A 12,095-nucleotide genomic window follows, 5' to 3' on the forward strand; every position below is an offset into this window, starting at 1 on the left:
AGCAGGGTTATTATCCACAAACCCCTCATCACTCCCCTGGAGCTCAGTGTGGATGCCCACCTCCATATCCCCCCCCCCGGTACCCACTGTGGGGAGGAAGCTGTGTGTGTGTGTGTGTGTGTGTGTGTGTGTGTGTGTGTGTGTGTGTGTGTGTGTGTGTGTGTGTGTGTGTGTGTGTGTGTGTGTGTGTGTGAGCAAATCAGGGGTTTAATATGAATTTCAATGGTGGACTTCAATCCCATCCTTTGGGGGGGCTTTTGTATGTGTGTGTGTGTGTGTGTGTGTGTGTGTGTGTGTGTGTGTGTGTGTGTGTGTGTGTGTGTGAGCAAATCAGGGGTTTAATATGAATTTCAATGGTGGACTTCAATCCCATCCTTTGGGGGGGCTTTTGTATGTGTGTGTGTGTGTGTGTGTGTGTGTGTGTGTGTGTGTGTGTGTGTGTGTGTGTGTGTGTGTGTGTGTGTGTGTGTGTGTGTGTGTGCGTGCGTGCGTGCGTGCGTGCGTGCGTGCGTGCGTGCGTGCGTGCGTGCGTGCGTGCGTGCGTGCGTGCGTGCGTGCGTGCGTGCGAATTGCATTAACCCTTTACACAGGCCTAGTCGTGCAGAGCTGTAGCCTGTAGCTGTAACTCACATTATCTGATGATCCCTGGTCAAAGGGATTATTGTGTGAAAAAGATGACATTTGTTTGTTTTCTGATAAATGGATTAAATATTTAGCCGATTCAGAGGTCTTTCTGGTCTGTTGGCCAGGTTAACCTTACTATAAGCCCTATATAACTTTGACCCCAAAAGTATATACGTGCATGGCCCAATCCTTTTTTCCTTTTAACATCCGATCTACAAGATCACAACGCAGGTATTTTCACTCAATATTTGCCTATTATTTGCTGAATCTTTGCCTATTATGACCTGGCCAGAATAGGGATAAGGTTCATGTGTTTCGGGATTAGCCTTTTATGCCATAACACACTGCCCCTGCACTCAATGAACAGTGCTCGGGTGTCACAGCGTCCAAATTCCCGTTAGAGCTTAATTGGTGGCAGCTGTACGCAATCAGCAATCAAGAATGCAGCAATGGTAAATAAAGACTCTGCAGCTCATCACGCGTTGGAGGACACTTTAAAGGCCTCCTCCAGGAAACCTCATCACGTTCACACATCAAATTCCAAAGATTCTCTGAACACACTCTAGTCTAATAAAATGCTACGTGATTACTGTATCGCGTAATTGCAAACAAAATCAAGTGCAGGCCCGCTGCGGGTCAATCACGCTGGGGGTTTACAGCTGTGCCTTTTTCTAATTAGCGACCATCAGTGTTTAGTCTTGCTTTGCCTCTATAAGCCAAAAAAATTGCTTGAAAGGATTGTTTGAAAAGAAGGACAAAAACAAACAAGTGTAGTTGTTTGATATGTGATATATGAGAGTACTTTACTTACGTTTGTGTCCTTCCCCGACAAGACACATTCCGTCTTTCTCTGCGGGGCCACGGGCCAGTGGATCTGAGGACAGCAGAACAAGGTTTAGATCTAAACACAGAACAACCTCACGTACGTTCCTCAGATCTGGGATCAAGTGTGTTTGCACTAGGACTTCTCTTACGATGAGAGGCTCCTTGTTGATGTCATGCAGATCCAGAGACAGGATATAGTCCTTGCTGCCCACGTACATGCGGTCGTGGTCCTCGTCCATGCGGAGGATCCGGTAGTCCGTGGAGTTGAGCAGGAAGGAGAAATGGTGGGCCGTTCCAGTGGATCTCAGTTCTGGGAAAAACACAACAAGAGAGGGAAAATATGAAATCCCGACCCAATGTTAGATTCTTGGCTCCAAAGCCGATTCCAGTTTTGAGTCCTATAGGCCATCGATTACAGATGTTTTGACCGATTTTGTCAATATAACTAACGCAACTTTATCCTCAATGTTGTTGTTTATATTTGAGAACATTTAATTTGTAAGCAAAAAAAAATATATATATATATATACATTTTAATAGATGCAAAATAAACACATTTTATTTAAAGATTTTCAAAAATATAAGATCTATAAGCTCACAATGCATGACAGCGTGACACATTTTGAGCTCTTGGATCTGCATTTTTTTAAACGTTTGTAAAAGTTTTGAGGATTTTGGGCTATAACGAGTCAACGACATGCCCAAATTAGTGGTTACAAAATCAGGACACAGACTGCATAATTACCGATACACTGAAGTTGTCAAAAAAGTCAATGACCGGCCAGTCCGATATATATCGGTCTAGTTCTAGAGAAGATTGTTTTGAATCTTTAGCCACGGAAAATCAAGGAACCGTACCGAACACAAAACAAATCGAGAAACAGACCACAGACTTGGTAACAGGAGATTTGCGTAGGCAGCTCACTTTTAGCACTGGGTTTTTAGGCCCCTTTGTGTGCCAAAAGCATGAAAATGCATTTGTTCTCATTTCTGATTATCATGTTCTCTCCGTTTACTCTTTACTGCCAAACAAATCTGTACACACACACACACACACACACACACACACACACACACACACACACACACACACACACACACACACACACACACACACACACACACACACACACACACACACACACACACAAAATCATGTTATGCAAACCGCTTGTAAAAACCATGTTCCAAATCTGTTCCTCAGATTCTCCTAACTGAATTTACAGTAGCTGTCTGTCACTTGGATGCCAGTTTATTTTATATGGCATTTCAACCATCACGGCCTGTTATTATGGGGCTTGCGGACTGGCAAAAACCTGGCTGGGACTGGTTTAAAGCAGGCTGGCAGCATTTGCACCAATACATGAACACACACAGTGCACTCCTCTGTGTTTATTTAACTCTAAAAAAGAAAAGAAGAAAAACAATAGATGCGTTGTCAGCTTATATATCTGCTATTTTTGAACAGCCGGAGTATAAAATAGAGCTTAAGTGGTTGATGTATGTTTTGTAATAATAATAATCTAAATCCGCAAAGTAACTAGTAACTAAAGTTGTCAAACAATTGCAGTGGAGTAAAAAAGTACAACATTTGCCTCTAAGATGTCGTGGAGTAGAGGTATAAAGTGTTGATAAAAAAAGTAAATACTCAGGTAAAGTAAAAATACCTCAGAGTTGCACTTACTCTAAGTGCAGTACTTGAGTAAATGTACCTAGTTACTTTTCACCACTGATCCTTGCACTCAAATAAATTAATTTTACGAGGATTTTACAGTGCAGATGTGTTCCACATTTTTCGGTGAAGGGTTACAGACAAGCGGTAAATTACTCTACTGTACATAATGCTGCTGTATGAGACGAGGAAAAAGAAGACTATAAAAATGGACATTTAATTGTGGCCTGTGCAGTGGTCACCCCCCCGCCCCCCCCCCCTCCCCCATCAGATCCATCTGTGCTTGGATCTCTACAGGTGGCCCAACGTAAGAGCATGGGGGTCAGCTTACATGTCTTCTATTCTATTCCATTACCTAGGGGGGGCCACATATCGGTTAAGGTTTGGGACCCTCCGACTGTCTGGCCCGGGCCGCCCACCTCACCGCCTCCTCCCTTCCCCTCGTTAACCTCGTCTATAAATTCCACACATCTCTGTTGAGTGAGCGTACATCGTCGATGTCGAGGCAGAAACCCTGTATCTCCATATGTCAACGTTTTACGTTTTGTTGCAAATGAATGCCCTACTTCATTATACAAGAGTGTCGCACAAAAGTAGTGAAAATAGCAGATCTACAAGCTCACAACGGCTCGCATCGCGAGCCGTTGTGAGCTTGTAGATCTGCTATTTTCAAAAGTTGTTTTTTTTAGATCTGCTATTTTTTTGGACTTACAAGGTTTCAAGCCAAAGCAACGATATATGTGTGTGTATGTGAGCGTGACTATCCTTCACATTATCTCGAGAACCGTCCGACAAATCGCCTTCACTTTTGGCGGCCGTATTGCTGACGCCCCAAGGGAGCGCGCTGTCGAGTGTGAAGTCGATCAGATCAGCCGTTCGGCAGCACCGGCGTGCAGCAGCACACGCACATCATGCAAAGTCAACTCAAATAAAAATGACAGGCGTCGCCCACAACGGCTACTGCCTTCAGAGTACATGATAGCACCCACTGCCAACGGGTACTGCACTAGCTTATCTATAGCCTGATTCATACTTAGTTTTATGCAGGTGTTGCATGCTGAAAATAGCAGATGTCCAAGCTTGTAGATCTGCTATTTTCGGCGCATGACACTCAATAAAATAAGCTGCGGCGGAGCTATTGCAGATGATGGTTTTTGAAGATTTTTTTTTTCCCCTTTTTGAATCTCACGTCCCCTCATGACAGCAGAGTTGATGCTGTGCAGAGTCTTTCGTTCTCCGGGGCTCGTCTCACATCTCTTCACACAACCCCCCACGGTGTCGACGAGGCTCCGCTCGCTGTTGTATGGCTTCCATTTCGCCGTTTAAACAATTTGGAAATAAAATTGGTCTCAAATGGCTCACACATGCGGCCCCTTAATGGCAGATCACTCACTATTATGTGTGTGTGTTTCACATGTGTGTGTGCATGTCCATATACCTGCGTTTTTGTGAGAGAGTGTCTGTGAGTATTTGTGTGTGAGACAGTGGATGTATGTTTGCGCGCACGTGTGTGTGTGTGTGTGTGTGTGTGTGTGTGTGTGTGTGTGTGTGTGTGTGTGTGTGTGTGTCCGTGCGTGCTTGTGTGCGTGTGAGCACATGCGTGCGTATACGTGCAGATACTGCACGTACAGTATGTACGTGACCAGCTACTGTATGTCCCTGTCCAACCTGTGATTTGAGATTGAAAGTGGTACGAAAATATCTCCATGGTCGCTTGCATCCGGCGTTGGATGCAAGCGGCCGGAGAACCTGATCGGTCTCTCTCCATCTCCCTCCCCGTCCCTCTAAGGTGGGTCTCCGTCCAAAGCTCGGAGGTCAAAGTTGAACCCTGCTCTTGAGTTGGTCCGTTCCCCGATGACACAGAGGAGAGCCCTGTTCATTTTCCACTCTGTCGGGTTCGGACAATCTACCCCACTGTTGCCACTAGACAACCCCCCCACCTCCCCCGCTGATGGTAAGGTCCATTGCATCTATGGGAGAAAGTTTGGAAACTGACTCCTGGATGAACAGGAGTCCATACAACAGCTTTCCCTGACATCTGTCCAAATGTAAACAGATAGTCTGTTTACACAGTTGGAAATATGGGAGAATCTAATGTTCTTCACCACAGAAGTACTGTACTGTACTTGTACTGTACTGTATACCGCGCTGTACTGTAAAGGACACGAATCCCCTAGCGAAAAGGCTCCTCAGCTGTTGGCGTGTTGAGCTCATTCTGGAGCTGTGAAGTGCTGCTGCCAGGGTGTAGTGTTGTTGTGTTCAGTGTGGATGTTAATATAGCAAACATGGGTGGTCATATACAGTGTTATGTGTATTTACCTATCGTAAGGCATATCCGAACACACTCGCTTCAGAAATGAACACGTCCATAGAGACCAACAGATAGATGGGGAGAGAGAGAGAGAGAGAGAGAGAGAGAGAGAGAGAGAGAGAGAGAGAGAGAGAGAGAGAGAGAGAGAGAGATTCATTGCATAGAGCAGTTCAGTAACTAGAGAGCAAGGACACAGGTGCAGGCATCGTTGGCAGCCCGATGACGAATCACATCCGCACGGGATATCTTAAACCACACATACAACACGCACAAACAGCGCAGACACACACACACACACACACACACACACACACACACACACACACACACACACACGGTAACATAACGAGAGTGTAAAGAAGGTTTTCGCCGTGCACAAGAACCTTGAGCTCCCTCTCCCTTCATTGGTAAACACCCAGGGGTCTAGTCTGAGGCTCCGAGCCCCCCCATGTTGTTGTCAGCACAGACCACCAGGCAGGATTCCTGTGGGCTCTCCTCACCGACCAGGCACTACGCCTGGAGCTCTTTCTGGCAGAGGCCAGCATTTAGAAAGACACTGGAGATGGCCACTTCAGAACACACGGGACGTCGCCAGCTGACATCCCACATTTATCACCTGTGTGCTCAGATCACTGTGCAGGGTCACTAGAGCACTAGTACTAGTCACAACTTGGCAATCCGGGGAATAGGATACGTTATGACAGGGCTTAACTGTAGGTCACAATGAGTTCAAGGTTAGCAGAGATACAGAGCGACAGGTAGAGCTGGGCAAGCAGCACAAAGACAGAGAGACTATTTGGCTAGACCAGTGGTTTTCAACCTTTTTCATGCCAACGACCCCTAAATTGTTATACATTTGGCTGCAGACCACCACTTGAAAATGTTTTGTGCCAGGGACCACCAGAAGCAAAGATATCAGTTAATTTTTTGCTTTAAAAAATATATATATTCAAAGATATGCACACTTTTTCAAGGTTTTTAAAAAATAGCAGATCTACAAGCTCATAGCCGAGCGCTATGAGCTTGTAGATCTGCTATTTTTGAATAGCCAAAGCTAGGCGGTTAAAATGATTGTGATGCTTATGTTAACTAATTTCGCTGGGGACCCCCTGCTACTCCCTCAAGGACCACTGGTGGTCCCCGGACCACTGGTTGAAAACCACTGGGCTAGACAAACAAACAAAAACCTAAAAAATCACTCACTCACTCCCAGTAACATCAGTTGTGTCAAGTCAATACACAGCAAAATCCAGAGTGTTCATTTAAGTCTGAAAGTACCCGTATAAGGGTCTGTTTTCACAAGTCCAGAGTAAATCACTTTAACAACCTTGTCTAACAACATGTCATGGCTCTTCCACTCATCTTTGTCTATCCATCACTCAGGATCACGTGATCAATAACTGAGGATCATTTGATCGATAACTGAGCATCATTTGATCAGTAGCTGGATCAGACCTCAGCTAATCCTGAGTGAAATGACACGACAGACTGCCTCAAAGCAACTCGATTGCAGGCGAAAGCCAATAGGTCAAGAACTCTGTCTGGGAATTGGTTGATAAGAAGCGCTTTCGCATCTGATCAACTGAACACATGAAATGCTTGCTTGAAAACATACAATCACAGCTGGACACGACACAAAATGGCAAGAAATCCAATGGGAGTATTTGGAGTGACAAATAAAGCAAAATGTACTCTTCTTCTTTGTGTATATTGGATTGCAAACCAACTAGGTTCCTACGCTGCCTGCTGTATTGGAGGGTGATCATTAAGTACGCATGTGTGCTGTATGGAACTATATAACGAATGTGAAAGCTGAGCACTGGGGAGGGCAACTGTGGGCACTGTTAGGCAACTGTATTCAGGCACGGCACTAAGCACTAAGGCACCTAACTGTAAGATGAACATTTTCTAAATTGCTCATACTTTTCCAGGTCAAGGGTGAAACAATAGAACATTGACTAGAGCATTCTAGATATTGAGAAAGCCTACCGTAATAATGGAACAGTGTATCATTCAATTGCTTCGGATTCTGCCAAAAATAAATGGGATACTAATGTAAAGTACAACAAAAATATATGTACAGTAATTACCTATCACATTGACCACTACTGGTATTCAGCGGTTTGTTTTGCAAGCTGGTTTTGTCATGCAATTTTGTTTTTGGCGAGCTACCCTGCACTTCCCACTTGAAATATACATTGTTCCTTCCGAGCTTTCTTTTCCAAAGCAAACTCCCACTGAGAATGAAATACCATTAACAGATCATGAAAAAAAGTTCTCTGGCTGCGTTTAAACGTAAATCAAAAAAAGAAAGAAAGAAAGAAAACAGCGTCTTGGCATGTGAGTCTGCTGTGCACATTCCTGGTAGGTAGGGTTACAGCGAAGACAATCATCTATGCCTACGTGGTCTGTAGTCTCACTCAACATAAATCCATCTTCTCGATATTACTCCTCCTGTCTGACGAAGTTTAATGTTTGCCCGTGCCTCCTGAAAGTAAGAGGGATCACAGAAACAAAACACAGCCTTGACATGGAGTTAAATAGTATTATTTAGAGCCAACCGGTAATCGTAAATCCATGCAATGATAGGACGCGAGTTCCTGCCCATGACAAGCATATGATCTGCTTTATTTCACAGAGGATCCCTTCAAGGCCAATCATTACCAGACCCTGAGGCAGACAGAAGCAACTTAATTCCCTTTCTCTTTTTCTCTGTGTGCGTGTGCACGTGCGTGTGCGTGTGTGTGTTTGTGTGCGGTGTGCATGTGCATCAAGAGTGTGAGCGCGTCTTGATTTGCAAAGAGCTGAAAAAAAATTGTACAGCACAACATTTCGCTGACAAAGAGATTTGTGGATAACATCACAATAGCGGTGCTCGGCTGGCGCAGGGGTAAAGTACCTGCACACAACCGTGGAGTCTAAGGGCTTTGAATCCACCACGATGCATCCGACATGGCCAAGCATCTACACGAACACAACCGGCCGTGTTTCGGGGGAAGGAAGCTGTAGGTGAACTTTTGTCGCTACGATATTGACTCCTATACGGGTTGGGGTGGGGGTTGTGGAAGGGGAGGAGTAGAACTGAAGCACTACGTCCTCTCGGTGGAGGCTCCTCACTGGCAGGTGAGCCACTAGGGTGCAACAACAGTGGCATCACAGAAATGTGTGGGAACTGGGAAGGATTAATTGGCATAATGACTAAATTGGGGAAATTAGAGGTAAAACTAATTGGCTACTCTAAAAAATAATAATAATACAAAATAAAGCACAATAGCATGAAACCAGTTAAAAAGGCATTATCTATTTCTACTGCACCCCAGCGTGTGAATGACATCTGCTGGTAAACTGAGCCCGCAGTCTGTCCACCTGTTGATGTGATCTTTCTGCACTCTGGTCATTCTCCACACTGTTGAGCAGCCAAACTATGTGGCCTGCTGGCTGACCATGTGCGACCCGGCGCAGCTAGCCAGGGTAACTTGGTATCCTTGATGCATGCATTCTTATATGTATGTACCTATGGGGGTATGGCTGGCTGCACACGCACACACATGCGCACACGCACACACGCACACACAGCTATCATATGGAACGCAGAGGCAGGCAGCTCCCCCACAGTGTAAAGGCCACTATCAGCGCAGGCGATCTGCCTGCACTGTATATGTGTACAGTGTGTGTGTGTGTGTGTGTGTGTGTGTGTGTGTGTTGGGGAGAGGGGAGAGGGTATTTGAGGATGCAGACAACCAGAAAATCCCTCATTCCTGCCCAGGAATCCTTGGCACGCTTTCTGAATGCTCAGCTTCCTCATATGCACAGTCTCATAAAGCAGAGGTGCGGTCTCACCTTGCTATGGCTTGTCTCTCTCATAAACGCCATAAAATGTGATATGAGTAATGTCTGTATACGCTTTCATGGCTCTTTTTGCTAACAGCGAACAATAAACATGGTCTATTTATATACATTTCATGCCATGCCCACATTAGCCAACAACTTTTTTTTTAAAGTAGCTCTTTACCATTTAAAAAGAAAATCTCCAAATTGAGTCATTATGACGATTCCTAATCCCCCATGCAATAGGCTCTATTCACAGCAGCCATATTATGAAGACATTCACAGGTGTTACCAATGATACTAATGAAGGCTCTGTTCCATTTAGTGTAGCACAGTGGTTTCCACGAGCCCCATAACTCTGAGAGTGTACAAATGGAACCAAATGGACCCTTACGGGTCCATCTGGTTCCATTTGTACACTCTCAGAGTTACACACCTGTAAGGGGCCATTTGGTAGCCCATGAGTGTCCCTGGACCCCAACTGTAGACCCACTGGTGTTTCCAGTGGGCCAACATGCACAATATCAGCACCCTGACTCTGTTTGACCAGAATGGAACAGAGCCTTCATTTAGTATCATTGGTAACACCTGTGAATGTCTTCATAATGTGGCTGCTGTGAATAGAGCCTATCACTGTCACTGCTGACCGCTACTGGCTGGTCTTGGGGAGGGAGGATGTAGACAACTGTGTGTCTCCTCCAATACACGAGACATCGCCAGCTGCTTATTTAATTACACCTGACAGTGAGGAGTTCAGCACCTGACACATGACGTATAACATGAGGAGGAAGAACCACTGCTATCCCTACCAGTTCCGTTACCTTCTGAACAGGTGCTTCGACCAATCACATACCCCAATTGTATCCACCTGTGAACACGGCCAATTTGAATAATTGAATAATGAAAGCGTATGCAATGCAAACCTCAAATCCTTAACATTAAACCCTGGCGTCCCTATATTCTGGGCATGTCATAATAGATTAACGTTCTGCGAACATTCTGTGAAAATAGCCGATCTACAAGCTCACAACGGGTAGCAATGCGCCCTGTTGTCAACTTGTAGATTGGCTATTTCCACAGCAGAGATTTGGTACAGTACTGTATATAGAGGGAAAAAAGGAGGGGACACCCGGGGGGACTCCGGTCAACAAAGTACACAGGGTTTAAGTGCTTAACACACACATTAGCCCTCGGTGTGGCGTAGCTGGTGTAAGGACACACAGAGGACATCGGGGGACATCAGAGGGGGGCAGAGCGACAGGTAGCGGGAGCCTTATCGCTGGTGGCAGTCAAAGCTTTGTGTTTGCCTCCCATCGACATAATCATAATCAGGCTGTCGCCACCCGCTGGGGCCAGGGACTAGTGACTCAGAACACATGTCACACTGCAGCTGATTGCTGCTTACCTCAGCCTGTCAAGGAGAAATAATTGGTGCCAGATTACTGTTATGTCTTATCTCACAGCTACCGGATGCTTTCACTCCGATACACTTCACGCTCCTCTGCCTCCGACTGATGCACGCACGCACGCACATAGACAACCACACTGTGCACGTGTGTGTGTGTTGTTGCTGTGGGGCAGAAACCTTGTATGTCCAAAACACCCCCAAAAAAAAACCTGTGTTCCAATGGATCCGATGTAGTTATTATTTAGTCGAAAGCTCTGGTTAATATTTTCCATTGGTTCAATATTTCTCTGCTGTCGGTCAGAAACCAGCTAACTCCAAAATGTTCATTTTTCAGGAAATGACAAAACAAAACAAAAAGTGGAGTTAGGAGGTTTTGTTCATCATTGATAAGAACAGCTGAATTGACCTCCAAGCTTACAATGAGGTTGGAGGTCAAAAGGGGGTGGAGCCTGGAGTCAGCAAAACCAGCTAACTCCACCCCCCTTTGGTGGAGTTAGCTGGTTAGCTGGTTTTGTCATAAGCGCTTTAAAAAAAAGAAAAATAGTTCAGTATTTTCTTTACCAACTTACAGACGTAAAGGGTGTTTAATAGCACTGATTTATGGAAAAAAAATGCAAAAGCGTCAAAATGAAGTTAGCTGGTTTCTGCCCGACAGCAACGATTTATTAAAGCCACAGAGAGAGACTTTTCAACCACTTTCAAACTGGCGTCCCTATTTTGGGCATGTCAATATACTAGGTGACAACGTTCAAAAATAGTTTTGAAATATAGGACGAAGTATAACATAGGACATTAATTTATGTAGAAACATGAAAGGATGAAATATGGAAATACAAGATTTCTGCCCGACAGCAACAATATTAGGTGGGGTGCACATGTACATGCCTGCTTTTGTGTGCGCGTGCGTTCGTATGTGCGTGTGTGTGTGTGTGTGTGTGTGTGTGTGTGTGTGTGTGTGTGTGTGTGTGTGTGTGTGTGTGCGTGTGCGTGTGCGTGTGCGTGCGTGTGTGCGCAAGGAAAGCAGAGCTTTGTGCTCCTGACAGCATCAACCCAGGGACAGCTGTCTCCCCACTGCACAAATCAAGAGGAGGAACATTGATTTCAGCAGTGTTGTTAACTTCCCGAGTGCAAACAGGAGATTATAACAAATCTATTTCTGCACTGGTGGATGACAGGAAAGGTTAATTAAAGCGTCGGGGAGAAGTGGAGGATCTCTTGACGTACTGACAGCGAAGGTCAGTTCATTTACTTTGTTTCCCCCAGTCTGCTTCAACTTTTTATCAACTTAACCTGACACGTGTGGGCAAGTGTGTGTGTGTGTGTGTGTGTGTGTGTGTGTGTGTGTGTTGGGGGTGGGTTGGGAGGTTTGGGAGTACTCCCCTCGAAAAACAAACGAAAAACAATTTAAATCCCATTTCCTGCATTTC

At 45.2% G+C, this 12,095-nt stretch overlaps 1 protein-coding gene across 2 annotated transcripts in view; it reads right to left on the reverse strand.

The window, feature by feature from the left end:
* The window catches only part of sema3fa (sema domain, immunoglobulin domain (Ig), short basic domain, secreted, (semaphorin) 3Fa), an 88,058-nt gene that overhangs the window by 36,294 nt on the left and 39,669 nt on the right, over positions 1-12,095 (reverse strand). For both annotated transcript variants that reach the window (XM_084063587.1, XM_084063586.1), the window contains exons 3-4: positions 1,599-1,759; positions 1,436-1,498 (exon numbers count right to left, since the gene is read on the reverse strand). In XM_084063587.1, coding sequence (XP_083919713.1) covers positions 1,436-1,498; positions 1,599-1,759 — 224 coding nt within the window. The remainder of the gene's footprint in view (positions 1-1,435; positions 1,499-1,598; positions 1,760-12,095) is intronic.

This window comes from Gymnoscopelus microlampas (genome assembly GCF_963454915.1).
Source record: "Gymnoscopelus microlampas genome assembly, chromosome: 7".
NCBI lineage: Eukaryota > Metazoa > Chordata > Actinopteri > Myctophiformes > Myctophidae > Gymnoscopelus > Gymnoscopelus microlampas.